Source organism: Candidozyma auris, chromosome 3, assembly GCF_003013715.1.
Source record: "Candidozyma auris chromosome 3, complete sequence".
Lineage (NCBI taxonomy): Eukaryota > Fungi > Ascomycota > Pichiomycetes > Serinales > Metschnikowiaceae > Candidozyma > Candidozyma auris.
Window position 1 is genome coordinate 1,006,691 of NC_072814.1, and position 27,994 is coordinate 1,034,684.

The 27,994-nt window shown below is 44.8% G+C and overlaps 14 protein-coding genes across 14 annotated transcripts; 10 read left to right on the forward strand and 4 right to left on the reverse strand. All coding sequences in view use genetic code 12, as the record gives it.

Annotated features, from left to right (window-relative positions):
* Positions 1–64: 64 nt before the first annotated feature.
* On the forward strand, positions 65–1,816 carry CJI96_0003091 (uncharacterized protein; the record flags this gene model as incomplete). Its single annotated transcript, XM_029033405.2, has 1 exon — positions 65–1,816. One exon carries the CDS (start codon positions 65–67, stop codon positions 1,814–1,816), a length of 1,752 nt encoding a protein of 583 aa, XP_028891997.1.
* Positions 1,817–1,818: 2 nt separating this feature from the next.
* Positions 1,819–3,357, reverse strand: MCD1 (kleisin alpha; the record flags this gene model as incomplete). Its single annotated transcript, XM_029033404.2, has 1 exon — positions 1,819–3,357. The coding sequence occupies one exon, from the start codon at positions 3,355–3,357 to the stop codon at positions 1,819–1,821; it is 1,539 nt and encodes a 512-aa protein (XP_028891996.2).
* Positions 3,358–4,493: 1,136 nt separating this feature from the next.
* CTA26 (Cta26p) lies at positions 4,494–5,324 on the forward strand (the record flags this gene model as incomplete). The annotated part of the gene is made up of 1 exon (XM_029033403.1): positions 4,494–5,324. The coding sequence occupies one exon, from the start codon at positions 4,494–4,496 to the stop codon at positions 5,322–5,324; it is 831 nt and encodes a 276-aa protein (XP_028891995.1).
* A 516-nt stretch (positions 5,325–5,840) lies between these two features.
* Positions 5,841–6,323, forward strand: ATP16 (F1F0 ATP synthase subunit delta; the record flags this gene model as incomplete). Its single annotated transcript, XM_029033402.2, has 1 exon — positions 5,841–6,323. One exon carries the CDS (start codon positions 5,841–5,843, stop codon positions 6,321–6,323), a length of 483 nt encoding a protein of 160 aa, XP_028891994.2.
* Positions 6,324–6,779: 456 nt separating this feature from the next.
* Positions 6,780–7,256, forward strand: CJI96_0003095 (mitochondrial 54S ribosomal protein mL59; the record flags this gene model as incomplete). Its single annotated transcript, XM_029033401.2, has 1 exon — positions 6,780–7,256. The coding sequence occupies one exon, from the start codon at positions 6,780–6,782 to the stop codon at positions 7,254–7,256; it is 477 nt and encodes a 158-aa protein (XP_028891993.2).
* A 117-nt stretch (positions 7,257–7,373) lies between these two features.
* Positions 7,374–7,697, reverse strand: CJI96_0003096 (mRNA splicing protein SMD1; the record flags this gene model as incomplete). Its single annotated transcript, XM_029033400.2, has 1 exon — positions 7,374–7,697. The coding sequence occupies one exon, from the start codon at positions 7,695–7,697 to the stop codon at positions 7,374–7,376; it is 324 nt and encodes a 107-aa protein (XP_028891992.2).
* A 189-nt stretch (positions 7,698–7,886) lies between these two features.
* On the forward strand, positions 7,887–8,870 carry CJI96_0003097 (uncharacterized protein; the record flags this gene model as incomplete). Its single annotated transcript, XM_029033399.2, has 1 exon — positions 7,887–8,870. One exon carries the CDS (start codon positions 7,887–7,889, stop codon positions 8,868–8,870), a length of 984 nt encoding a protein of 327 aa, XP_028891991.1.
* A 530-nt stretch (positions 8,871–9,400) lies between these two features.
* Positions 9,401–12,487, forward strand: CJI96_0003098 (uncharacterized protein; the record flags this gene model as incomplete). The annotated part of the gene is made up of 1 exon (XM_029033398.2): positions 9,401–12,487. One exon carries the CDS (start codon positions 9,401–9,403, stop codon positions 12,485–12,487), a length of 3,087 nt encoding a protein of 1,028 aa, XP_028891990.2.
* Positions 12,488–12,531: 44 nt separating this feature from the next.
* Positions 12,532–14,247, reverse strand: MAL2 (oligo-1,6-glucosidase IMA1; the record flags this gene model as incomplete). The annotated part of the gene is made up of 1 exon (XM_029033397.2): positions 12,532–14,247. The coding sequence occupies one exon, from the start codon at positions 14,245–14,247 to the stop codon at positions 12,532–12,534; it is 1,716 nt and encodes a 571-aa protein (XP_028891989.2).
* Positions 14,248–15,677: 1,430 nt separating this feature from the next.
* Positions 15,678–20,647, forward strand: RPO21 (DNA-directed RNA polymerase II subunit RPB1; the record flags this gene model as incomplete). Its single annotated transcript, XM_054702118.1, has 3 exons — positions 15,678–15,728; positions 15,783–20,299; positions 20,341–20,647. The coding sequence occupies 3 exons, from the start codon at positions 15,678–15,680 to the stop codon at positions 20,645–20,647; spliced, it is 4,875 nt and encodes a 1,624-aa protein (XP_054558093.1).
* Positions 20,648–21,253: 606 nt separating this feature from the next.
* POP3 (Pop3p) lies at positions 21,254–22,111 on the forward strand (the record flags this gene model as incomplete). Its single annotated transcript, XM_029033395.2, has 1 exon — positions 21,254–22,111. The coding sequence occupies one exon, from the start codon at positions 21,254–21,256 to the stop codon at positions 22,109–22,111; it is 858 nt and encodes a 285-aa protein (XP_028891987.2).
* Positions 22,112–22,441: 330 nt separating this feature from the next.
* RFC4 (replication factor C subunit 4) lies at positions 22,442–23,422 on the forward strand (the record flags this gene model as incomplete). The annotated part of the gene is made up of 1 exon (XM_029033394.2): positions 22,442–23,422. The coding sequence occupies one exon, from the start codon at positions 22,442–22,444 to the stop codon at positions 23,420–23,422; it is 981 nt and encodes a 326-aa protein (XP_028891986.1).
* Positions 23,423–23,444: 22 nt separating this feature from the next.
* On the reverse strand, positions 23,445–25,397 carry VPS52 (Vps52p; the record flags this gene model as incomplete). The annotated part of the gene is made up of 1 exon (XM_029033393.2): positions 23,445–25,397. The coding sequence occupies one exon, from the start codon at positions 25,395–25,397 to the stop codon at positions 23,445–23,447; it is 1,953 nt and encodes a 650-aa protein (XP_028891985.2).
* A 121-nt stretch (positions 25,398–25,518) lies between these two features.
* HMI1 (ATP-dependent 3'-5' DNA helicase) lies at positions 25,519–27,990 on the forward strand (the record flags this gene model as incomplete). Its single annotated transcript, XM_029033392.2, has 1 exon — positions 25,519–27,990. One exon carries the CDS (start codon positions 25,519–25,521, stop codon positions 27,988–27,990), a length of 2,472 nt encoding a protein of 823 aa, XP_028891984.2.
* Between the last annotated feature and the right edge of the window lie 4 nt (positions 27,991–27,994).

Consider the following 27,994-nt stretch of genomic DNA (forward strand, 5'->3'; position numbering starts at 1 on the left):
TCATTTGAACAAGTCAGGTCCATTGACATTGTCATACACTCTTTACATTTCGCGTTGGCTCTCGATGAACATAGATAGGCAGGCGTTGTTAGAGCAAAAGCGCCAGAGGCTTCTTGAGCTCAAACAAAGACGACTACAGAAAGAGAAGGAAGATGCAGAAAGAGCAGATGCAGAGAGGTCGAAAAGCCCGAATATTAGTGATTTAGGACAACAAGAGATAGCGAAACCTCAAAAATTAGAGGTGAAAAGAGTCGATGTATCTGTGCAAGTGGGGGAATCGACACTGAAGCCGAGTTTGCAATATACAGCAGAGCAGAGCCTGGTGCTTCGCTTCGATAAAGTGATTCAGGTGGAGTTTGATGAGGTTCAAAGCATGGAAGATAGAGAGGAGGCCAGGAGAGAGTCAGATGAATTTGCGGAGCCAATTGTACCCCATTCGCCGGAACCTCTGAAAGCAGAGGTCGTGAATGAAGCCTTGGCGAGTCAGTTGGAAGAAAAGCTTCGATTTCCCTTTTCAAAACTACGACTTGGAATCAGAGAAGAGAAAGAGATTCGATCTGTGGGTGACTCGCCGTTTGTTGTCGAGCAACAGCTCGGGGGCTTTCTTGACAGACCAATAGTGAGTGTCAAGACGACCCCTCAGTTCCCTGAGCTTATATTGGTGGCTTACGGCGCATCAGACACGAAGCTGCCTGACTTGACGGATTCAAAGGGCCTAGCAATAATATTCAATACCTCCACTGAGTCAATATTCCCTGAGTTCTTTTTACATTGCACTAGCCCAATCGCTGCCATAGCATTCGACAAAACCGATGCTTTTAGAATCATATGTGGCATGGAAAATGGGAGACTAGCACTTTGGGACCTCACAAATGTGAAGCCCAATCAGCTTGCGGTGCTTCCTACACTTCAGTCTTCCACTTTAGCATCACTTCACAGCCAAGGCAAAAAGAAGTTCACGCATCATACTATGCCCATTGTTCTGATCAAGCAACCCGAAGTTAACAGCGCAAGTCCATCTGTGGTCTCAATCTCTGCAGAGGGCGTAATCAATGTTTGGTCGTTGAGCATCCTAGCGCGTCCCAAGCTTGATTCTCGTGTTGTTAAGAAACAGGCAGAGTCCGAGAGGCTAAGTCTTAAAGATTCCGTTTACGTCACTTCAGTTTTAATCTCTTCGCATTACATGCTCCAGAATACAACTTCCTACCACGCACCGGAGTATAAGTTTTTAAACAATACTTATTTGGGTTGCGATAATGGTGAAATACTAAAGCTAAAAAATGATAAAGACAAAAGCGTAATCGACAGCATATTTTCAACAGAATCGAAAGGTAAAGTTACTTCTTTGGTGGAATTTTCATGGAAGCGAAATCTGAGGGCAGCATTTGCTGTGGTATCTTCCCACATGGATTGGTCAATAAAAATTTGGCAGCTTTCTTCCTCAGAGCCTGTTCTACAGATTCCCACTACGGCATTGATATCAAAACTAATTTCTCGTCCGGGACATTGTATGCAAATGGTGGCATTGAATCAATTAAGTCCTCCTGAAGAAAGGACATCCCTTGATTTTTGGGACTTGAATGTCAGATGTTTCTCTCCAACATGTTCAATCCCATTGCCGGATGACTTTGGCGATGCAACACTGGTCGAATTCAACTCCGAGGGCGACAAACTTTTTGTCAGCTCTAGATCCGGTCGGGTTGTTATTTGGAATGTCGACAAGCATCAGCTAGATGTTGTCTCGAATGAAAGAATTAATCGTGACATAGATGGTGGAATAATGCATTATTTGAAATCAACAGATTTCAATATATAATATTACAAAAATTTGGCAGCAAGATCATCAAGAGGTCTTATAGTGATTGGTCCTCCAATGTCAGTTGCTTCGGACTGTTTCTGGTCTAGAGAAATGCAATTATGTGTTGCAAGAACAAGTGTCTCAAAGAAGCATTTCGTAGCTTCTCTGCGTCTGCTAACTTCGATGCTAGTATCCGACTTGTTAACCAAACCCAAGGGAACATCGTCGGAGTCTTCAATGACTAGGTCTTTATTGATAAGATCGTCCAATGAGGCAGTTGGTTCGTCTAGAAAAACGTTTCTGAGATGCGACGCGACTTGTGTAGTAGTCTTGACATTGCTCAAGCTGCCATCTTCAACGGTCTCTTCCAGAGATGGCAGAGAGTCATCTGCTTCGAGACTTGGCATAGATAAGTCAAAGTCTAGATCATAGTCATACTCTTCGCGTTCCTGTGCAACCTTCTGTTCTTCGGCTGAAAGCTCGTCGGCACGGCGTCTTAGTTCATTGTCAAGATTCCAAATCTTTCTGCGCTTCGTCACACTAGGCTGAGCAAGCTCCTTAATAAGCTCGAGTTTCTGTGCTTTGGATAGATTGAGTGTCAAGTGTTCGTTCGTGAACCCTCCATACGTTTGAAGATGTTGAATACTACGCAACACCTCTATCGGGAGCCCTCTTTCGAGTTCTTGGGGAGAGTCAACGATCAATTTTCTTTTGGTAGTTCTCACAATCCCATCCTCACTGACGCCAACGAGCCTGCGTCTTTGTCTGCTTTCGGGTTCTGTGGTGGAGGTTTGTGCCTGTAGTTCTGATACTGTCTCTAACGGTTCACCCAAATCAAAATCAAGCGGCTGATCCTGGGCCTGTGCTGATTTGGGCGCAATGTCTAGTAATGACTGCTCTCTGTCAGCCATGGGCAACTGTGCATCTCTTCCTTGTTCTATCGAAGTATCTAAGTCCATGTCTAGGTCAAAATCCAAGTCTTGGTCAAAGCTTTGGTCAATTAGTCCACGACCCACCTCAATCGACCTATCAATGTCAAGCTCTTCATCCGGTGAAGCTGACTTGTCGCCCATTTGCTGAAGTAGTCTCTCAACAGGTTTTTCGGCTTCGTGATCGTCTAAGTCTAAATCGTCCTGGTACAAAAGGTTCAAGTCGGTCACCTGATCATGCAACAACACTCTGTTGATATTTGAGAGGGTTGTCTGCTGAGGAGGCAAGTTCACAGACGCGGCACTGGTGCCCAAGGTTGCTCCTGAGGCAAACTTAAATGAGTTTCTCAATTTATGCAACACTTCGTTCACATCGTCCAATAGGTACTTTGTCTTGCGGGAATAGATACGAACAATTCCCAAAAGTAAGTGCCCGGAAAGTCTCAAAGTAATGGGCTGTGCACTGTCTGTTCTGGAAGCTGAAGGCTGGATAGGATGCCTTGAGATGAACTCAGAGGAAGTCACAAGGTTTGTCTTAAGCAATTGTTGTTTTGAGAGTTTTTTGTCGTAATTTGACGCCAACCAAACTTGAGCCAACGGCCCCTGGCGAGTAAGCAAGTCTGTTTGCATTAGTTGGAAGAAGAGACTTGGAGGAAGAAGCGATGTTTTGATGGAGGAAACGCGTATACAATTGCAGGTGAAGTCACGTGGACGAGGTAGGAGGGAAGTAGGAAGTAGCCCAAGAATGGGAACGTTTTGTCAATATTTGAAGATTGCTGACCAATTGACCTTGTCAACTAGCATATCAGTATGTATGGATTTATTTGTAGGTCATTTTGCTGAGTCAGATTTGGAATTTTTGTGTACAATAGACTCTGTTACCTCTCGCAGCCATTCTTGGAGGAGCTTTTTACGTCCAAAAAATCATCTCCACCAAGATGCCCAGACGCCACTCTGTGCCACACTGACCGCAACCTTCGTCTCTCTTTAACAGAATAATGGAAGCAGCAAATATTTTTATTCCTCTGTCCCTCTTGTGAAGTGTCATTGGTTGGCTTGTGATGAATCTCGCTGGCTGCGAAATGGCTGCAAAAGAAAACGCACTCAACTTTCTTAAGCGAGCCAATTGACAAAGGTACGTCAGAAACAATTTCAAGAGTAATTTTGTATTTTCGCTTCGGATACGTCGTATATATTGTTGTCAGTACTGGCTACTTGTGATCTGGTAGGACTAGTTTCAGTCATGGCCAGGGTTCGATCCTCAGCTGAAGCCAAGGCATATCTCAACAATTGACCGAAGTGGTCTCAAAGAGAGTTGGACCATTCGAGGTACTCGAATCATCATAATGCAAAGCACGAAAAATTAAGATTTAGTTCTCTAATTGTGCTACGAGTTTCAAGATGAACAACATTCCCTCTCTAGAATTTTAGACTTTTAGAATCTTTTCTCCTCCTACTTACTAACCCCTGGAGCCAGTTACTTTCAGACGGAATGGCTGCGAAACAGCTACATTAGGTCTGTCAGTGGCAGTCAAATCAGCAAACGGCACCACCAACATCAAACAAAGAGGAGAGAACAAATTTGCCTGAACCATTTATTCCATTTCTTCTTTCATTTGCCACAATTCTTCAGAACTTTTTTTTCCCTCCATTCTCTCCACTTGCCCTGTCTTCCCTCCTCCTTCATACTTCGCACCAATGTGCCAGACCAACGACCAGTCTCGAGATATCATAGCCATCTATAAAGCCCATTACTACCAGCGGCTATGAACCTCGAGACGAGACTCACTGGTACTCTAAACGACGTTCTTCGAACGTCCGGCTACATTTTTGAAATCATCAACAACAATAAGCGCCAGAGCAATCTCATCACAGGACCCAACAACCAACTAATACCGCCTCCGATCACTGCACAGCTAGCGGCGAGTGTGGCCCAGTTTGATCTGATTTTGGATGACACAGTGAGCAAGTTCAACGATGCTCGGTGGTGCGTGGAGCAAATTGTGGAGAATAAGCAGAAGCAGGAGGAGCTTCGGATCCAGGAAGAGATAGAGAGGAAGAAGAGACTTGAGGAACAGAGGAGGCGAGAAGAAGAGGAGAAGAAGCGAAGAGAAGAAGAAGAAGCAAGGCGCAAAGAGGAGGAAGAGCGCAGAGAGAAGGAGGCCAAGGAGCAAGAAGAAAGGGCTAGACAGGAGAGAGAGCGGCTTGAAAGGGAGAAACAGGAGAAGGAGAGGAAGGAGCTTGAGGAGAAACAGAGACGGGAGGAACAGGAGCGCAACAATAGCAACAATAATAATAACGACTTGGATATGATGGACACGGGCCTTGATTTTGACATGGATCTCGACAAGGGCGTGCCAGGAATACCCAATCCGTCAGATATCCTTTCCTCTATCAGCTACAAGGGCCCTGGTGGCGACAAGAATGACAAGAATAAGGACCCTATGGATCTTGGCTTGAACAGCATTCTCGGAGAAGGCCAGGACTTTGACGATTTGAACATGGATCTCTTGGGCCAAGAGTTTGATGCAGGCGGCGTCAACCCAGATGAGGAGTTCGATGTCGACAACTTTTTGAACCAATTTGGCAACGACTGATATTTGAAGTGATGAATAGGTTTTTGAACTATATCGGGGGCTGCCAATGGTTAGACCCCCATACAGTGGTTCTAATCGAGCTCGGAAAGACTTAGAAAGATACAACGCTGAAGAACTAATGAAGTTGAAACCGAAAAGAACATCTGAGGTCATTTCTACTACTGGCTTAACTCACTTGCAATTGTGGCTCTCCAGTATATGGGCCTGCCATTTTCGCAGCCACTACAAAACTGCGAAAGTGCTACAAGCGCCCATTCCTCAACACGGATGGCCACCTCTATTATTATCTTCACTTAGATCAAAGGTTCACACGACTTCACAAAATCAAGTGAGACGTTGAAGTTCTTTTCATCTGTCGATGAAATTGTTCCCATACTAACAGGAGAGGAGCGCTGGCCAATGAGAAGAACGTTCGCGGTCGTCGTGCACGCACCCAAACCCACTCTCGGTCCTAGCTTTTTCCAAATCTCAAAGCTTGACAAGACCACCGTCTAACGCACAACAAAACCACAAACAATGTTCAGACAATCTTTGCGCCAGGTCGCCAGACAATCCTCCAACGTTGTGAGAAGATCATACGCCACCGAGGCCGCCACCTCGGACGCTTTGAAGTTGTCCTTGGCCCTTCCTCATCAGACCTTGTACTCTGAGTCTGAAGTCCAGCAGGTGAACTTGCCTTCTGTCAACGGTGACTTGGGTATTTTGGCCAATCACATTCCAATTGTCGAGCAGTTGAGACCAGGCTTGTTGGAGATCATTTCCAAGGGCGGTGAGACCGAGCAGTACTTTGTCTCTGGTGGCATTGCACTTGTTCAGCCAGGTAACAAGTTAACCATCTCAGCCATTGAGGCTTTCAAGCCCGAGCAGTTTGACGCCAACGAGATCAAGTCGTTGATTGCTGACGCTCAGAAGAGAGCTGCTTCTTCCGACGAGGTGGTTGTCGCTGAGGCCAACATTGAGTTGGAGGTTCTTGAGGCCTTGCAGCACTTTGCCAAATAAGCGATTGGGTGCTTACTTGGAGCATTGCATGATGGGAGAATACGGTCATGACTCAAACATACACAAAATATACGAAACGAAGAGTTGATGTTGTAGATGATTGCATCACTTGATCTGCTTCAAAGCTAGAGATAAGAAGACGCACGAGGAACAATTGCAACCTGGGTGAATGACGCTGTCCCAATATGCTGGGAACCTTAGAGCATGTTACGTGTAGTGACTGCAGACAGTTGTAGAACCAATTCTTCCGATTGGGGGTTTCCAGCCATAGTTGCTGATACATATCATAAAATGGACCGGCATTGAAATTTCTAATTCATAATAGCCTAAACTTCGAGTGAAGGACGTAATGTTCCTTTGCAGTCTTTTTGCAAAAGAGAAGAAAGGTCACGTGATCCCACTGCTAAATTTTTCGTTGATGGAGTATGGTTTCTAAGGTAAAGCAACCTCTTCACAATGAACAACTTAACTGCAAAAGAGGCCTTTTCCAAGCTTCCTCAAAAGCTTCATAACTTCTTCATGAAGTTTCCGCCAAGGCCGTTTTCTCAGTATGCGGAGAAGCCCTCCACAATCAAAGATCCTCACATGAACCCTTTCTTACCCAACAAGAACCCTGATTCGGGTAGGTGGCATGGGGCCAAGTACTCGTTGAGAAGGTCAGCAGACTTGTTCAAGATGGCTAGAAAGTTTGGTATTCAAGATCTTTTGCCTCCTATCCCCCACAGAAAGTTCTACGAGGACAAGTACAACAACAAGACTTGGATGAGAGGTATCTTGAAGCAGAAGGGCCAGAAATGGGAGAGAGATTTGCCTGAAAAGCTTGAGGCAAGAAAGAAGGCAATTGAAGATATGGACAACATCATTCTTGCGGCTAGACCGTCATACAAGAAGCGTATTGAGAAGAGGAAGCAGAACAAGAGAACATGGTTCTAAGGAGGACCCGAGGCATGTACATAGATTGAACGAAAGGCAAAATTTTGATGGAATCTTGACTTAGATTATTGACTGTAGATAATTTATAATATACAATGGAATGCAAGGATGCTTGGTTCAGAAGGCTCTTTTGCCTCCCCTTCTGGCTGGTCTCTTGTTGACCTGCTTTCCTGGCCCTGCCCCAGGACCCTTCATCTTGACTGCACTCTTTGCAAGCAAACTTTCGATATTTAGGTCATCAGGTAGCAACACTTGTCTTATTTGGTTTCCTCGAATGTTTATGAACGGCATGAGCTGAGGGTCCTGATGAGGTTGTATGAGCTTGATGTTCTTCATCGAGAGGTTCATGGTCGGTGTGCACGAAAGCACCTGACCATTGACGGAGTTCCCGTTTTTGAGTTCCACTGTAACTGGCTGGTTGGTGGCCAGCGGGAGGTTCATAAGAAATCGCACAAGCTTCATGCTTGTATGAATGTGTGTGATGCTGCTGTAGTTGTAGTAGATAAAACTACGTTGGAGTGCGCTTTTGTTCCAGTGCACTCCCATGGTTAGCCTACGCTATACTTGTCTCCATGGGTGCGAAAGTTCACTTCTATCAATTTCTACAACTTATAAATTAGAATACAGAGGATGACCGGCCTAGGGGACAGAATCGCAGCCATACCGCCCGTGACCCGCTTTCTTTCCATATGCACCTTCCTTGTGTGCTTGCTATGCTCTCTTGAGCTATTCTCCGTAGAGGATTTTGCTATTTCCTACGGCTTGGTGCACACTCTACTCAGTGAAGCGTGGAACCTGGAGGGAGGATATTTGGCAAAATTGAAGACGTGGGGATTTGTGTTTCTTCAGAGCTACAGGCTATTCACATCGTTTTTCATTCCCTTGGGCTTCTTGATGCGCAACGGGTTCATGTGTCTTGCCGAAATGTACTTCTTGTACAACTTTTCCCAGCACTTGGAGTCGAAGACAGGCAAGTTCAAGGGCAATTTCCCAGATTACGTTTGGTTCATCTTGGTGTGTGGCTTTTTCATCAACTTGCTCTCGTTAATATTCCAGAGGTTGGGCTTGGTGCTGTTCTCTTGCCACCACTCCATGCTCAATGGGTGTATCACGTACCTCTGGCTGAGGTCGTATAAGGACTTGCAAATCCAATACCAGGGCTTGTTTTTGCTTAAAGCTTACTATGTGCCGATGATGTCGTTGATGGCACACATGGTGTCGGGCCGTGAGGCGTTTCTCTGTGAGTTAATCGGTATAATAGCTGGCTACTTGTATCAGTGCATCCAGAGTGACACGTTACCTTTCTATAACCTTGTTCCAGGAATTTATGGGTCCTTTGATCCTTCCTACAATAAGGGTCGTAAGGTTGGTTTTGAAAAAAGTGCTGAGGAAAGTAGCTTCCCCGATGCTATCTTCGACTTGGGGTACCTCAAAGCTCCAAAATGGCTCTACAGTATTGTGGGGTACCCATACGATACCAGCGAGAGGCTAACAGCTTTCAAAAAACAGGTGAGAACGCCCAGAGTGGCTTCTGCCGGCCGTAGAGACGAGGCACGTGCCACCACCACAGGTTTCAACCCATTTCAAGGCAAGGGACACCGTCTTGGGTCATGAAATGTAAGGCCGCAAGACTAATTCAAAAAATGCCAAAGCTATAATTGCAATTGTGTAGTGTTCCATTTTGTGATCGTTGCTGATGCATTGTAAGGCAAGCTTCCTTCATTATTCTAATTACACCCAACTCATCAAATGCAATCTTGAACCTTTACAGATCAAATTTTGTTATATCCTGGTATTCTTCTTTTTACACGTACTCCTAGAGATATATACGCGAGATTCTCAGATTTTCTGTAGATCTTTGTGCCAATGACTTCCTCTAAGCGCATAGAATTATTCACCCCATTCCAGGGGGGAATTTACATCAGCAGAGTCAATTGACCAAATAACTGACCAAAGAGTTCAGCAATTGAAATTCCCATCAAAACCTAACCATAGGTATCACCTCCTTTATCGAAGTTTGTTCATTCCCCTCCCTTTTTCATTAATTGCACCCATTTCGCACCCAATTAAAACTGCATCTGTATCTCGCTATCACTTTTCTCCATAACGTCATCATACACAAGTGCTCCCAATAGCTATCCTGGATGTCTGAAAGGACTTCAAGAACACCTCTGAGAACCAGGAACCATGCTGGTAACGAGGGCCCAGAGCGGCCCCCAGCAACATTTTCCACCAGCACTTTATCGTTGCCTTCACCTCAGCTAAAGCCTCGTGGGAAGCTCAGAAAGCACAAGTCAAGACCACACATTCGCCGTGGGCAGCTGGGACCACTGAAGTTGGTTTTTTCTGTGGATGACGATATATACGATGAAATCGACGACGAAGACGACTCCATTTCTCCCCAGGACAAGCGATACCTCGAAGGCTATCATGATGCGATCAAGAAGTTGTATTCACGTAAGAAGTCCCTAGATGAACAGTCGCCAGAGATGTCTGTTACAATCCCAAGACAAAACAGCCTGTCTCTGACGGGAGCTGCTACTCCCCTTGTTGCCACAGTGACATCTGCAGATTCTGCGGAGGGACCACAAGAATTACCCGATTTAAACGAGGAGGACTTTGAAGGTGTTGACGTTAACGATGACGATGCTACCTCTCAGCGCTCGTCTTCGTCTTCTCAAACAGTAGGGTCATTGAACTTAAAAGATAGACAGGATGCAATCAATTCTACTCACCCCTTCGGTATCAAGATTTGGAAACCTTCCATCTATAAAAAAAACCGTTCTGTTGCTGCTCGTGCAGACGAGGATATTCACGATTTCGACCCCAAAAAACCTGCTGGAAAGATATACTGGGGTGTTCATGTTTCCAACATGCTCTGGAGCCTAACTTTTGGGGTGGTCTTGTACCTACTTTGCATGTTAGGAGCGGTGATAGTGTTCGTCCTTTCGGGGTTCGCATGGCACAAGCACTCACGGCCGTATGTGAGGTGTCTTCTCAAGTTAGGGCGCTATTGGCTCTATCCGTTTGGCAAGTTTGTCTTGCTCAACAAAGACAAGAACTACCTCGAAGAAGATGAACTCGATGGGCGTTCCATCTACGAATTCCACAAGTGGCGTCAACAGGAAGAGGGCCGTTTGTTTTTCGCTCCTCCAAGAAGATTGACAGGCAGTGGCCAAGAGGGAAAGCCACTTCTAAAAGATCACAAAGGTAGACCTTGGCAGGCAGCATACTCCTCTTTGGGAGACGAGTCAACTTCTAACGATGCCCAGAACAACAATGACGCGTCTCAAGTTGATGAAAGTGCCATTGATGATGATAATGATCGGGATGAAGAAAACGATGACTCTTCGGGAGAGACCGAGCCAATTGACATAAAAAGACGTCTTTTTGGCAGAGGCGCCTGGTCTTCGGGAAGATTTATGTTCTATGTGTTCTTTTACGGTATCATGCAGCCGATATTATACATCATATCTTTGTTGTCGTGGCTTTTTGTCTTCACTATACCCATAGCGAATCTTACCATGATAATGTGCGACCATTTGAGAAGAAGACCCTTGGCTTTGCATTATGAAAAGGAGCTGACGTACTACAAGAAAGTCAAAGATCCTGAGACAAAGGATTTCTTTAAGAACCAGTCAATCATCCTCTGTACTTACAGAAGTTGTGGTTTGCATTACTACAAGTACACCATTGATGGTACCAATATATTTTTCATAAACTTATTGGCTGTTGTCGTCTTTGTCATCCTTGATTTTTTCTTGCTTAAGGAAACGTTCCACTGGGATAAATGGTACACCAATTCATCATTCTTATTCTGCATGTGCTTATTCTCCATCATCCCCTTAGCATACTTCATTGGTCAAGCTGTTGCCTCCATCTCTGCCCAGTCATCCATGGGTGTTGGTGCTGTTATCAACGCCTTCTTCTCGACGATTGTGGAGATCTTTTTGTATTGCGTTGCGCTCAATCAAGGAAAGGGTAAGTTAGTAGAGGGATCAATGATTGGATCGATTTTGGCTGGTGTTCTCCTCTTGCCAGGATTATCCATGTGCGGTGGCGCTATTAAAAGAAAGACTCAAAGGTATAATCCTCGTTCAGCCGGAGTTTCTTCGACGATGCTTCTATATGCCATGGTCACCATGTTCACTCCATCTCTATTCTACCAAATGTACGGCTCATATGAGATACGGTGCAAGAAATGTGAGTTTGGGGTCATGAAAGCGGGGCCCGACGATTGCACCAAATGTCGCTTCATTCAACCAAGCTTTGCTCTCGATAAGCTATACTATACCGTACTCCGTCCATTCTCAGTATTGGTGGCTTGTGCTTTGTTTCTTGCTTATGTATGTGGATTATTCTTCACGTTGAGAACTCATGCTTCCCTCATCTGGGCCACGAACTCACATGAACCTCACATAGGCAAGAAGGATGAAGAGGCCTTGAGGTCTCCAAGTATCGTGAGCTTGGACACTGCAGTGAATAACAAGAACGCCAGTCATGCAGAAACTCATTTACCACAAGCGGCTTCGAGGGCTAATGGGGCTGCCGCAGATCCAAATCTGAAAGTAAAGTTTACGAAGGACTCTCATCCAGCAAGGGAGGCTGCAAGAGAGGCTTCGAAAGAAACAGTTCACGATGAAGAAGGTGGCGGCGGGCATGATGCCCCAAACTGGTCCAGAAATAAATCCACTGTAATTTTACTTGGTGCTACCTTGCTTTATGCCGTGATTGCTGAGATTCTTGTGGACAATGTCGACGAGGTTCTTGAAAGCTATCCCATCAATCCTAAGTTTTTGGGTCTTACGGTGTTTGCTTTAGTTCCAAATACGACCGAATTTGTGAACGCCATCTCGTTCGCTATCGGCGGGAACGTGGCGTTGTCAATGGAAATTGGTAGTGCTTATGCATTGCAAGTTGTATTGATCCAAATCCCTTGTTTGGTGATCTATTCTATCGTGAAACAGTTCACCAATGTCGAGATGATATTCTCCTTGATATTCCCCAGGTGGGACATCATGGCCACTCTCATCTCCATATATCTCTTCACCTATATTTATGCCGAAGGCAAATCGAACTACTTCAAGGGTGTCATTTTGTGCTTGATTTACAGCGTTGTGCTAGTTGGATTTTTTCTTGATGACAAAATTGAAGAGCTTGATGATGGCTACAGAGGCACTCACCCATCAAAAGGTCACAGTTCGCCTAGCGCCTACAATTTCAGTTTTTAAGAGCTATTCCATTCACTACCTCGTTAAATAGTAACCTAAACCAGTTAGGAAGTTTCATCCACGATGTAAACCCTGGCCTCGTAAGGAGATAAAATGTCTGAGTCGGCGTTGTCGACATTGGAAAGAACGAGAGAGTAGTCTCCCTTGACTAATTTTTCAAACTTCACGTCTTCCTCCGTGAAGTTCAAGACAATGTAGGCAATATCCTTGTTTTGTGTCTTGGTGAACGTGAAGGTCTTTTCGTTGTCAAAGTCCAACACGTTGAGTTTACCATAGATGAGAAGGTTTTTGTACTCCTTTCTCACCTCCAAAGCCTTCTTCCAGTAGTGGAAAAGGGAGGTTTTATCGTTCACTTGAGACGCGACATTGATCTCCTTGTAGTTATCATTGACTCTCATCCACGGCTTGCCAGTGGAGAAGCCTGCATTGTCACTGTCGTCCCACTGCACAGGTGTTCTAGCGTTATCTCTAGCTAATAAGTTGATGGTGTCCAAAAGTTTCTCCAAGGCTTCCTTGTCATCTGGATGAGCAGCCTTGAACTGGTTGTAGTAGTTGATGGAGTTGATGTCCAAATACTCTTCGATGGGCCATGATCTTGGAACGTTTGTCATGCCAATTTCTTGGCCCTGGTAAATGAACAAAGTACCGGTCAAAGCGGCCTGCAAAGTTGCCAACATCTTGCCGGACTTGAATCTGTGTTTTGGAGAGTCGTTTCCGAAGCGAGTGATGGATCTAGGTTGATCATGGTTCTCGGTGAAGACTGTAGACCATGCGTCCGTGCCTTCAGTGAAGGAGCTCATGTTGATGACAGCTTGCTTAAAATCCTTCAATGTGAAACCATCATAGCGGAATCTGTCCTCTGGCTTGGAACCGGTTTCAACAACATCGAACAAGAACATCATATTCATCTCCTTCTCCTTGGCATTCACGTACTTGAGAGCATCTTCACGGGTAGAGTGGCCAACCTCACCCACAGTCATGGCATCATATTTGGAAGTGACCTTGGCGAACATCTCCTTGTGGAACTCGTGGATACGAGGACCAGACTGGTGGTACTTTTTGCATGGCTGCCACTCGGAATCTGGGAACACGATTGGAGCGTCAGGGAAACTCTGCACTTTAGAGTACATACCAGCGGTGTCGATTCTGAAGCCGTCAATGCCCTTTTCGAACCAGAAAGTGAGTGCCGAAGCGTAGATGGCGTTTCTGGTCTCTTCGTTCTCCCAATTTAAGTCTGGCTGAGACTCAGCGAAAAGATGTAAGTAGTATTCGTCGGTCAACTCATCATACTTCCATGCGGAACCTGAGAAATACGAACCCCAATTGTTAGGAGGGTGTCTGTTGCCCTGCTCATCGATTCTAGGTGGTTTCCAAATATACCAGTCACGCTTTGGATTTGTCTTGGACGACCTCGACTCCTCAAACCACTTGTGCTTGTCAGAAGTGTGGTTGATGACCAAATCAAGAATCAACTTCATCCCACGGGAGTGAACCTCCGAGATCAACTTGTCCATGTCCTCCAAGGTGCCATATTTGGGGTAGACTTTTTCGTAGTCCAGGATATCATAGCCCATATCGTCTTGAGGCGAATCGTACATGGGAGACAACCAAATAATATCTACCCCCAAGCTCTTAACATAGTCCAACTTGGAGATGATGCCAGGCAAATCACCCACGCCGTCTCCGTTGGAATCTTTATACGAGGCGGGCCAGATTTGGTAAATAGCGGCTTCCTTCCACCAAGTGTATGTAACTGTCATGCTGAGACTCTATTAGTTATTTTATTGTGGAGAAAGAAGCAAGTGGCATTGGTCTCTCTTTATAGTGCACTTCATAGGAGACATTGTGGGGGTGCATTAATGTATGGGGAGAATTATTCCGGAGCGTCCCCCAACATTTTGCGAATTATTGCGGGTTTGCAGCCAAGCTTCTCTGGGGAAGGCTGTATTTTTGAGACAAATTTTCCGAGCGAGTGGGGGACGCCCCATTGCCAAGATCATATTCTCTGGTGGTTAGGCTGAAATTATTGAGAATGGGGTCAAGAGGGGGAGGGGTCTCTTTGCTTATACTTTGCTAAGTTAAGTGGGGCTTGAGGGAAAATTCGATTTTTGATGTCCAATCGTAGGTTTATGCACTTATTAGGAGGTAAAATTGTGCACTAAGATTTCGCACTCAAGTAGCAGATTTTGGGAAAAGTGAGAATTATTAAGTTGCCAAACAACGTGAATGATTGATTTGGAGGTAAGGGACAGACATAATTTAAAGTCTTCAATTCCATGGACTTTCTTTATATTCTCTTACTCTTTTCTTCTGGTTGGTGTGCATTTCAGATACCTTAAAAGGGAACACGGGAGACCTGACTGGACGTAAGTAGCCTCAATGGGGTTTTACATTACCCAGCTATGTTGCAATAAACTCAACTTATCATTCATGACATAAAACTCAAATCTTCTTTTTTTCCTCTTCTTCGACTTTTTGCACCTTCTTTGATAATATGAGACCATATCCTATTCGAGCACACGTTCGTACGAGCGGCTGCGAAATCCACTTGGTCCAGTCTTGTGCTCACTAGAAGACACATTGTTATTGAAAGCTTCAATAACGCCTACTTCACCTACTCAAAATACATGAAGCATCAGGTTTCAAACATTCAACTTCAGCAAATTACCAAATTCTTCCTCATCATTTTCTCTACCAGTACCCTTCTTTCCTCTACTATCGCTCAACACCTCAATGCTACAGTTTACGCGTACTAACCAGCGTTCGCCATACAAAACGTCTCTCCACAGTGAGAATCACTGCGTAAACCACAGTATGCGCTCGCCACTTGCAACAAAATTTTATATTGATCGTCAAAAAACAGGCTCAAGCTCCACCCATCTTCTACTCCAAGGGCTCGTCTTCTATTTACCTGGTTGCTCAATCTATCTCATCTCGGTTCCTCCTACAAATCAGCTTACCGTGTGTTTCCTTGTTTATCACATAGAATCACTTTTCACGATCCACTGAACAATTTTCATTTTATCCATTTTCATTTCCTACCCCAAGGCATCGGCTCGTACTCATTAATATATCCAACAGGAGCTTTTTCCTCAAGCATTTGAGTCTATCCCGACTGCTTTTCAAAAAAATTCAAAAAAATATTTCCGTTTTTAAGCTTATTTACGAGCAAGTATCAGCATAATCCAAAATGAGTCGTCAGTTTCCCTACTCGAGCGCTCCACTTCGTACTGTCAAAGAGGTATGTATCGTTGCATTTTTTTGTCTGTTGTTTTCAAAGCTGTCTAACGTTTAGGTTCAATTTGGTTTGTTATCTCCAGAGGAAGTGAGGGCAATTTCTGTTGCCAAAATCGAGTACCCAGAGACTATGGATCCGACCACCAAAAGACCGAGAGATGGCGGTCTAAACGATCCAAGGCTAGGATCTATTGATAGAAACTTTAAGTGCCAGACATGTGGCGAAGATATGGCCGAATGCCCAGGGCATTTTGGTCACATTGAGTTGGCCAAGCCCGTCTTTCACATTGGTTTCATCGCCAAGATCAAGAAGGTCTGCGAGTGTGTGTGTATGCACTGTGGTAAACTTCTAGTCGATGATGCAAACCCATTGATGGCACAAGCTATAAGGATAAGAGACCCAAAGAAGAGATTTAATGCGGTGTGGAATGTCTGTAAGAGCAAAATGGTCTGTGAGGCCGATGTGATGAACGATGAGGGCCAAATTGTGTCCGGAAGAGGTGGCTGCGGTCACACGCAACCAACTGTCCGTAGAGACGGTTTGAAGTTATGGGGTACCTGGAAGCAGAACAAACAGTTTGAAGAAAACGAGCAGCCAGAGCGCCGTTTGTTGACTCCTTCGGAAATCTTAAGTGTCTTTAGGCATATTAGCGAAGAAGACTGTCTAAAACTAGGTTTCAATGAAGATTATGCAAGGCCTGAATGGATGCTTATAACGGTACTTCCTGTCCCCCCTCCACCAGTGAGACCTTCCATTGCTTTCAACGATACTGCGAGAGGTGAGGATGACTTGACATTCAAGTTAGCAGATATCATTAAGGCAAATATAAACGTTCAGCGTCTTGAAATGGATGGTTCTCCTCAGCACGTCATCAGTGAGTTTGAAGCACTTTTACAGTTCCACGTTGCAACTTACATGGACAATGACATTGCTGGTCAGCCTCAGGCACTTCAAAAGACCGGTCGTCCGATCAAATCTATCAGAGCTAGATTGAAGGGTAAAGAGGGTAGATTGAGAGGTAACTTGATGGGTAAGCGTGTGGATTTCTCCGCTCGTACAGTTATTTCTGGTGATCCAAATCTTGATCTTGACCAAGTTGGCGTTCCAATCTCCATCGCGAGAACATTGACATACCCTGAAATCGTAACTCCTTACAATATTCATCGTTTGACTGAATACGTGCGTAATGGTCCAAACGAGCATCCAGGTGCCAAGTACGTTATTCGAGATACCGGTGATCGTATCGACTTGAGATACAACAAGAGGGCGGGTGACATTGCCTTGCAATACGGTTGGAAGGTCGAACGTCATTTGATGGATGATGACCCAGTCTTGTTCAACCGTCAACCTTCGTTGCACAAAATGTCCATGATGTGTCATAGAGTGAAAGTCATGCCCTACTCCACCTTCAGATTAAACTTGTCCGTCACGTCCCCATATAACGCTGATTTCGATGGTGATGAAATGAACTTGCATGTGCCACAATCTCCGGAAACCAGAGCAGAAATGTCTGAGATTTGTGCTGTGCCTTTACAGATTGTCTCGCCGCAATCTAACAAACCAGTCATGGGTATTGTGCAAGATACTCTTTGTGGTATTCGTAAGATGACTTTGAGAGACATCTTCATCGATTATGAGCAAGTCATGAACATGCTTTACTGGATACCAGACTGGGATGGAGTTATTCCTCCTCCTGCCGTCATGAAACCAAAGCCATTATGGACAGGAAAACAGTTGTTGTCTATGGCTATTCCAAAGGGTATTCATATGCAAAGATTCGAAGATGGAAGAGACTTTTTGAGTCCTGAGGACAAGGGTATATTAGTTGTGGATGGTCAAATCATCTTCGGAGTTGTCGATAAAAAGACCGTTGGAGCTACAGCTGGTGGTTTAATCCATACTGTCTTCAGAGAAAAGGGCCCACAGGTCTGCGCACAGCTCTTCAGCTCCATACAAAAAATTGTAAATTATTGGTTGTTGCACAATGGTTTCTCAATTGGTATTGGTGACACTATCGCTGATAAAGACACAATGAGAAATGTGACAACAACCATTGAAGATGCCAAGCTCAAGGTGCAAGAGATCATTCTTGACGCTCAACAGAATAGATTGGAGCCCGAACCAGGTATGACATTGAGAGAGTCTTTTGAGCACAACGTTTCGCGTGTATTGAATCAAGCCCGTGATTCCGCTGGTCGTTCCGCTGAAATGAACTTGAAGGACTTAAACAATGTCAAGCAGATGGTCACATCTGGTTCTAAGGGATCTTTCATTAACATTTCGCAAATGTCGGCCTGTGTCGGTCAGCAAATTGTCGAGGGTAAACGTATTCCATTCGGTTTCGCCGATCGTACCTTGCCGCATTTCTCGAAGGATGATTATTCTCCAGAATCTAAGGGTTTCGTGGAAAACTCATATTTGAGAGGTTTGACACCTCAGGAGTTCTTTTTCCATGCTATGGCTGGTAGAGAGGGTCTTATTGATACTGCTGTCAAGACCGCTGAGACAGGTTACATTCAGCGTCGTTTGGTTAAGGCATTGGAAGATATCATGGTGCATTACGATGGTACAACCAGAAACTCTTTGGGTGACGTTATACAATTTGTTTATGGCGAGGATGGTTTGGATGGTACTTCTGTCGAGAAGCAAACTGTCGACACTATTCCAGGTTCTGATGCATCGTTCGAGAAACGTTATAGAATTGATCTTTTGGATCCAGAAATGTCTATTTCTGAATCCCTATTGGAATCTGGTAAGGATATCAAGGGTGATGTGAAGTTGCAGAAGGTCTTGGATGAAGAATACATGCAGTTGCTCAGGGATCGTAAATACTTGAGAGAGGTTTGCTTCCCCAACGGTGACTACAACTGGCCATTACCAGTCAATTTGCGTCGTATCATTCAAAATGCGCAGCAGATATTCCATAGTGGTCGCCAGAAGGCTTCTGATTTGAAGTTGGACGAAATTGTCCACGGCGTACGTGATTTGTGCACCAAGCTTCTTGTCGTTAGAGGTAGGGGCAAGTTGACAGAAGAGGCACAAGAAAATGCTACATTGCTTTTCCAATGCTTGTTACGTTCTAGATTGGCCGCTCGCCGTGTGATCGAGGAGTTCAAATTGAACAGAACTTCGTTCGAGTGGGTAATGGGTGAAATTGAGACCCAGTTCCAGAAGTCCATAGTTCACCCAAGTGAGATGGTGGGTGTTATTGCTGCTCAATCTATTGGTGAGCCTGCAACGCAGATGACCTTGAACACCTTCCACTATGCCGGTGTGTCTTCAAAGAACGTTACTCTTGGTGTGCCTCGTCTTAAGGAAATTCTAAACGTTGCAAAGAACATCAAGACTCCTGCGTTGACTGTGTACTTGGATCCGGATGTGGCTGCCGACATTGAAAAAGCGAAGGTTGTCCAATCTGCAATCGAACACACTACTTTGAAGAACGTTACTTCTGCCACAGAGATTTTCTATGACCCTGATCCAAGAAGCACAGTCATTGAGGAGGATTATGATACTGTCGAGGCTTATTTTGCTATTCCTGATGAAAAGGTAGAAGAGACCATCGACAACCAATCTCCTTGGTTGCTTCGTCTTGAGCTTGATAGAGCTAAAATGTTGGACAAGCAATTGACGATGGCTCAAGTTGCCGAGAAGATTTCGCAGAACTTCGGCGAAGATTTGTTCGTCATTTGGTCTGATGACACTGCCGAGAAGTTGATCATCCGTTGTCGTGTTATTCGTGATCCTAAGTTGGAAGAAGAAGGTGAACACGAGGAAGATCAAATTTTGAAGCGTGTGGAAGCTCACATGTTGGAGACAATCTCTTTGCGTGGTATTCCGGGCATCACCAGGGTTTTCATGATGCAGCACAAGCTAAGTGTTCCTGATGAGAATGGTGAGTACGTTCAGAAGCAAGAATGGGTCTTGGAAACCGATGGTGTAAACTTGGCAGAGGTTATGGCTGTGCCCGGTGTCGACGCTCGTCGTACTTACTCGAATAATTTCATTGAGATTCTCTCTGTCTTGGGTATCGAAGCTACTCGTTCAGCTTTGTACAAGGAGATTCTTAATGTCATTGCTTTCGATGGTTCGTACGTCAACTACCGTCATATGGCTTTGTTGGTTGATGTCATGACTTCTCGCGGACACTTGATGGCCATTACTCGTCATGGTATCAACAGAGCTGAAACAGGTGCATTGATGCGTTGTTCTTTCGAAGAAACGGTCGAAATTTTGTTGGAGGCTGGTGCTGCTGCTGAGCTCGATGACTGCCGCGGTATTTCCGAGAATGTCATCTTGGGCCAAATGCCTCCTTTGGGTACTGGTGCATTTGACTGTATGGTTGATGACAAGATGTTGCAACAAGCTGCTCCAAGTGGAGGTGTTGCTGCAACTGCACAAACTGGTGCTTACGCTGATGACGGTGGTGCCACACCTTACAGAGAGTATGACATGGAGGATGACAAGATTCAGTTTGAAGAAGGCGCTGGATTCTCGCCAATTCACACTGCAAACACATCCGAAGGTATTGGCTCGCTCACTTCCTATGGGGGACAACCATCGGTGTCTCCAACGTCTCCATTCTCATACGGAGCTACATCTCCTGGATATGGAGCTTCGTCTCCTGGATATGGGGGTACTTCACCAACGTACTCGCCTACGTCTCCAAGCTACTCTCCTACGTCTCCATCGTACTCACCAACTTCGCCAAGTTATTCACCAACCTCGCCAAGTTATTCGCCAACATCACCATCTTACTCACCAACATCGCCAAGTTATTCGCCAACATCACCATCTTACTCACCAACATCGCCAAGTTATTCGCCAACATCACCATCTTATTCACCAACTTCGCCAAGTTACTCACCAACTTCGCCATCATATTCACCAACTTCTCCAAGCTACTCGCCTACGTCACCTAGTTACTCCCCTACTTCACCAAGTTACTCCCCAACTTCGCCAAGTTACTCCCCAACTTCGCCAAGTTATTCACCAACTTCACCAAGTTACTCCCCAACTTCACCAAGTTATTCACCTACTTCGCCAAGTTACTCTCCTACATCACCATCATACTCACCTACTTCACCACAATATTCGCCAACGTCGCCGCAATACTCACCTACGTCGCCACAATACTCGCCAACGTCGCCTCAGTACTCGCCAACGTCTCCGCAGTATTCGCCAACGTCTCCACAGTATTCGCCAACTTCTCCGCAGTATTCGCCAACGTCGCCTCAATACTCACCTACCTCACCACAGTACTCCCCTGGTAGTCCATCGTACTCACCAGGCTCCCCACTGTACTCTAACAATAAGGAAGAAGACAAAAAGAGGTAATATAAGTGCTGACGACCACTTCTATTTAACAGAATATGTGTATTATCAAAAGCGCCGTCATCATAGAGGTTTTAAAGTTTTCTTAATAGACAAACTTTGTATGAGTATTGTAAAATTGTGTACGTAGTAGTCGTTGAGCTGTATACAATACATACATGGAAATGAGGAGGATCTCATCACATTAATCAAACATGTCCATGCAAGCTAATGAGACCCTCAAGGGTTCCCTCAAAGATCTAGATAAGAGGGCTCGAGAGGTTTTTAAGCCGATTTTGGAAAATCCTTATACCCAGGGACCTGACTTTCCTGTGATTTCAAAGGAAACATCGCGAGACATACTAGAGTTTTTGAATCAATTCTTGCCTAGTTACGGGAATTACTTAGGTTTGAAAAACAAAAAAGATATTCCAGCACATGCATTGAGTGGCAAAATCACCATTGGGTTTAATTCGACAGTCCAGGCTTTGGAGAGCCAGGCATTTTTTAATAGGAAGAAGGCATTCAATACAGTGAAGGCTCCACCAAAGAGGCTGCCAATCGAAGGTTACTTGAAGTATGTGTTTGTGGCAAGAAACGATATATCAACGCCTCTTCTTACAGATATGCTTCCATTATTAGCATTTACGGCATCAAAGTCACTTGACAATAGAGTAAAGCTCATTGACCTACCGCGAGGATCCATGAACAAGTTGCTGGAGCTGCTACAAACAAAAAACATTGGAATAGTCGGCATCCTGGATGAATGGAGGGAGGGCAAGGAGATGTTTAACTTGATAGAGAGCAATGTGAAGGATATCGACGTGCCTTGGCTTCGAGGGTTATTCGAGAGCGAAACGCCGGGTTTCAAAGAGCCCGCAATAAAGTTCCTTCGAACAAAAGCACCTGTAGGGAAACGTCCAGGAAAGAAAGAGAGGAAGCAAAAGAAAGTGGAGGAGAAGGCGAAGGTTGTGAGGGAGAAGAATGATGATAGCGATGCATCCAGAAAGAGAAAAGCAGACAGTGATAGTGCAGACGCACCAAAAGCTAAGAAGGTTGATGTGGTCAAATAAGAGAAATTCCAAAACGCTTTTATTCTTCTCTCCTTCTTAAGTCGGATAAATATGAGCATAGAGACTACACAGCTTCAGATGTATATACCACGAGTGTACTTGGGTACCTCCAGCTCGAGCTGTCGCTTTAGCAGGACCCTTGATTAAATATGCATTAAAAACACCATTCCGGTCACACAGTGGTCCGATAGTTTCAACTGTGTTATAGCTCCCTTGAGTAAATCTCTCTTAACTAAATCACCCTAGTGCTTTCTGCGAAGCGCGGTACGCGTGCACTTTTCACTCTGTACTCTCATATTGACCTCAGTCACCACACTCAAGCCATCTAGCATGACAAAAAACTTGGCTCTTTCATTGGAGCTCCCGTGGGTGGAGAAATACAGACCAAAAAAACTCAGCGATATTGTGGGAAATGAGGAAACCATAGAAAGATTGAAGCTCATCGCCGAAGATGGTAACATGCCCCATATGATCATATCTGGGTTGCCAGGTATTGGTAAGACAACGTCCATTCACTGTCTCGCTTACGAGCTTTTAGGGCCAGAGCATTATAGCCAGGCCACGCTTGAGCTTAATGCCTCTGACGATAGAGGTATCGACGTGGTGAGAAATAAGATCAAGCAGTTTGCTCAGACGAAGATCCTGTTGCCTCCAGGAAGACACAAGATCATCATTTTGGACGAGGCAGACTCAATGACTCCAGGAGCACAGCAGGCTTTGCGTCGTACGATGGAGTTGTACTCGAACACTACAAGATTCGCATTCGCCTGTAACCAGTCGCTGAAGATCATCGAGCCTTTGCAGTCGAGATGTGCTATACTAAGATATACCAAACTTGCGGATGACCAGGTTTTATCACGTCTTTTGGAGATTGCTAAGCTGGAGGATGTAAAGTACAACTCGGAGGGCTTGAAGGCGCTTATTTTCACAGCAGAAGGTGATATGCGTCAGGCGATCAACAACTTGCAAAGTACCGTTGCAGGTTTCGGCTTTGTAGATGACGTGAATGTTTTCAGAATTGTTGACCAGCCACACCCACTTGTGATTAAGAAGATTTTGAATGCTTGCGTGGTGACTAAGTCGATCGATGAAGCACTTGATCTTCTCGATTCGCTCTGGAAGAAAGGTTACTCGGCTATTGACATTGTTACACTGAGCTTCAAGGTTGCCAAGACGCTACCTGGAATCAACGAACTGAAAAGGTTGGATATCATTAAGGAGATAGGGTTTACCCATATGCGTGTTCTAGAAGGTGTCCTGTCCTACCTACAGTTGTGTGGGATGTATGCTAAACTAGCTGCATTGCCTTGAGAGCTAATTTTTATTATGCTAGCTACCTTCTCTGCTGGTAAGCTTCACAGAGCATTTCGAAGTGTCTGGTCTGCTCTTTAATGAACTCGTTGTCCAGAGAGTCGAATTCATTTCGAAGAATAGTCATGACTAGAAAGTAATTATTGAAAAGAAAGATTTCTTTCTGTGTAGCCTTACTCTTTCCAGATCCAAACATGTGATTACTTGCTTTCGTCAACGCTCCTTCAAAATCGTTTCTTATTCTGGTGATCGACATCGAAATTGGTTCTCCCTGAAAGAAAGTTCTCTTTTCTGAATTGGAGTCGTATACGAACGCTAACTTTAAAAGGCCAACAAGAAATTGTGAGAATTGCTGGGTCACGTTAAGTGGAGCCTGATGCTTTTCTGCGCTTCTGGAAGAATATGTCCCGGAGCCTAACAAGTTCTTTTTTAACGCATCACAATTCATATCAATCACTTTGGTGAAACACGGCCAGAGCTGCAAAAGAAGGCGATTATGGTAATCATCCATTGACGGTACATGAAACCTGTTGTGAAGTGCGTACTGATGATTTTGAACCAAACGAATGATGAGTAACACTGCGTAGGCATCGCCTGTTCCACCATAGGAGTAGCCTGAGGCTGAAGCAGCACCTGTACCAGCCCCCGAGGCAATTCTTGATCCAATTCGCAGTTGAGAATTCGTTAGTAGCCAATGAACAAAATCCTGACCCATTCTATAAGCTTCTCCAAATACAACTTGAGACCACGTTTGATCAGGACCTACTGGCATTTTGACGGCCGGATCAAGCTCTTGTACCGGCAACGCTTTTTCATCTCCTTGGTGAAAGAAGTCAATGAAAAAAAGGTATTCAACAATGACGTTATCAAGCAACGCATTCGCCCACTGATTGTAGACAAACTCCAACCAGTAAGCAAAAGGAGTGGTTTCAGCAATTTGGGACGGAATGGACCGCCGATTCTCTCCATCAGTATCAGAAAGAATATCTAACCTCTGCCTCACTGACAGGAAATACTCGTTCAAACTTGGCCTCAAGTTACCTTGAGTGCTAGTGCCAGCACCAGGACCACTTCCCAAGGTAGGCGAGGATTGCGAGGAGGCATAGGAGTAAGTTGATTCAAGGATCCCTCCAAAGAGGCCCGACTTCGACTCTCCGTGCTCGTTGGCTCCCAAGACATAGCCATTGTCGATCTGCTTGATTTTGAGCTTCTGCAAAGAATAGAGGTACTTAGCGAACCTTGTGGTGTAGTACCATTTCATGGTGAAGATGTATGCGAGCTGTAGTTGATTAGAAAGCTGCGGCTGTCTCTCTCTCAAGAAGTAAAATGCTTCTTTCATTTGTAAAAGACCCTCCTGTATCACTTGAGACGAGCTCTTCAACGAACCTCGTAATAATCGAATTTGCTTGATGACATGATCTCTAATTCTCTCGATTGCCTTGGCTTCTAGCGAATTGATATCCTTTTTAAGCTCTTTGAACGACCGTGAGTCCTTGTAGGGAGCCAAGAACAGCAGTTCCGCATCTGAGTCCACTCGAGTTTCCTCCACTTTCTTTATAAGTTGTTGTTTTTCCACAATGAAGCGAATGTTTTCAACCCATTTTTCATCCACAGTGTCGTTGATCACACTTTCAGCTACCGAGGGCGGAATGATCAAATCTAGAATAACAGGATTGAGCTTGTCGACAAGAAGCCTCTGCAGATCCAAGTTCGACGAGAGCTGCGCCGACTGCTGCTGGAGTGATAGCAAGGAATCAGACAATTTGCAAACTTCTGAATTGAAGTAGTCGAGAAACTGCTCAATGGGCTCTAGCTTCTCTTTTAGAGGCCCAATGGAGTCGAGAAAGTCTTGGTATTTTGCCGATAGAAGCCCCATATCATGGCTCGAGAGATCTTCTAGTAACGACTCATTGGGCTCTTCGTCAAGAGGATCTTCCTTCAAGGGTAGGATTTTTTTTAGGTATGCAATGCTCATGCTGCTGACGCCCTATGTGTTTAAGATCAGATATAGCACTTTGTGGACGTAAAGTGAGTGTTAGTGCGAAACATACAAGTACATGGAGTAGAACCCAGAACCCCAGATTCTGTGATAGTACATGTCTACTCGAGATAAAACTTCCAAAGATGGCGCTTCTGAACCCAAAATTGACGAGCTTCTAGAGAAATTGAAAAACGTCGATCTCGATGATGACCTCGAGGATGATGCCCCAGATATGCTTCCAGAACAAGATATAGAAGCCGGGGAGTGGAATGAGACAACGGTAGACGTGTCGGAATCGCAGTATAAGGTGATCAAGCACCCATTGAATATGGATGAAATAGTCACTGTGAAAGCTGGGCCAGGGTCAGGTAAAACATTCACGTTAATGGCCAGAATTGCTCGTTTGATAGGAGAAGGAGAAGTTCAGCCACACGAGATCTTAGTGCTATCAATGGCAAACCGCTCGGTCAATGCGTTGCAAAATAGTCTAGAGAGACTTGTGGGATGCGAGGTGGCCTCCCAAGTGGAAATTTCCACATTCCACTCGTTCTGTGGCTCTGTGGTGGACCAATACGCTCTAATGCTCGACCCAGGGATGTTGAAAAGAAGACTTCTAGATCAGGAGAGTTGGAGACGGCTCGCTGAGTTCTTCCTTCAAAAGACCGTTAGATTGAATGGGCACTCTGTGGGTGCAACATTTTCCCCTGCTAGGTTCGATAAGCTCCTTATAGAGATTGCCAATGGGAACCTAACGACATCACAGGCATCACAGCTCTACGGGGTGCTGGCAGAGTACTTGGATGAGGTCTTCAAATATATGAAGACTCACGGAATGATGCGATACCAGGATCTAGTGATGCTAGCCTTGAAGGTGATGGACCAGTCGCTAGAAGGACCTAAAGAGGAACTTTTGCATCGTATAGCCTCTTTCAAGATGGTTGTTGTAGACGAGTTTCAGGACATGTATCCATTGCTACTATCAGTTGTGAGAGCTGTGGTGGAGTATCCCACACTAGGATACGAGAAGCGGGTTAGAAAGAATACGGTTATCGCTGGCGATCAAAACCAAGGTATTTACGAGTTCTTGGGCTCGAGCCCCCAGTCTATGGAGCAGCTTCATAAGATGCTTCCTCAAATGAAAGTCACTAGTTTGCCTTTAAACGAATCACATCGATGTACGCAAGATATCTTGGATACCGCTGTGTCAATGTGCTTGGGTGAAACGGATTATAATGGTCCTGATCATATACTATCGATGAAGCCTATCACAAGAACATGGAAGCCTATACTTCTTACAAACTTCAAGGGGGATGAGCATTCCATGGTTGCCGAGGAGATCATCAGGCTCATATGCTCGCTGGGGGGTTTGATTAATCCTCGTGATATCGCTATACTTTCAAGGACAAATGATGAGGCTGTTAAAATGCAAAACTTACTTCGAAATAATTATGGTCTTGAATGCACTAAAATCTCACTGGGAAATATATGGGTTCATTCTAGAGCCCGTTTATTTCGTGACATCTTGAGTATCATATCAGGCGACGCTGATGCCAGCTTCTGTCTTCTTCATATTCTCAAGATACTAGATACTTGCCCAGGTGCGAGTCAAAGGGCATCTAAGGTCTTCAGTCGAGCAATTGAAGAAGGTTTGGCACGCGAGCACACATTCTTGGAAGACTACGTGTACGAAAGCCTTTCATCCGAGGCAAATCTTCATGCTTTATTTAAAAAGCATCAGTCATCCTTGGCCAATATTGCTGCATTCATGAACCAGGTGCAACATGAAAGAGCGATATTCAACAAGCTAGAAGAAGAGGGAACGACAAGCTATCTTCCGATAGCTGTGGCAGAATGCCTACAAAGGATGTGCGCTTTGAGTGGAATTCGTGAGTATATGAATATGAATGGGCCAGATATTTTACCTTATCGTGATATCCTCCTCTCATTCAATGAATCTTTGCACTACTGTTTCGAAAATTACGTTGCCCATAATGAATTCAAAGAGCGGACTTTTTTGGACTACTTTTTGCAAAATTACGATCAAGAAGTGCCTCCCAAACACCAGTCGCTGGTCCAAGTGCTGACGATTCATTCAGCTAAGGGCCTCGAATTTCCCGTAGTGTTCATTCTTGGAGGATTCAACAACACTTGGCACACCATTCTTCTGGGTGAAAACCAAGTGCCATCCAGTTACTCAAGGCTTTTATATGTTGCTTGCACAAGAGCAAAAGATCTCCTTTACATCAGCAGTCAAACCAGGCCGGGAGATTTGTCGAAGAATTGCAGAAATTGGTTCACCACAGAGGTGCCCGATTTATCATCAGATGCAAGCGACGACTGTAACAGCATTGGAGCCCGGAGCTTTCCCAAGTTGCTCGATTCGAAGCCGCAAGGCTCGTTGTTATCACGTCTACTGAGTGATCTCCAACGGCCACAGCCAAGCAGCCAAAAATTACAAAGAGGAAAGGAGTACTACGACATTTTCCTTCAGAAAAGGTACTATCATTCCCGGATTCCAAACTTTCAGTTACGCATGAGTTACCTTTCCTCGAAAACTCGTCGAGTTTTTCACCGACTCAGACCTTGATTGT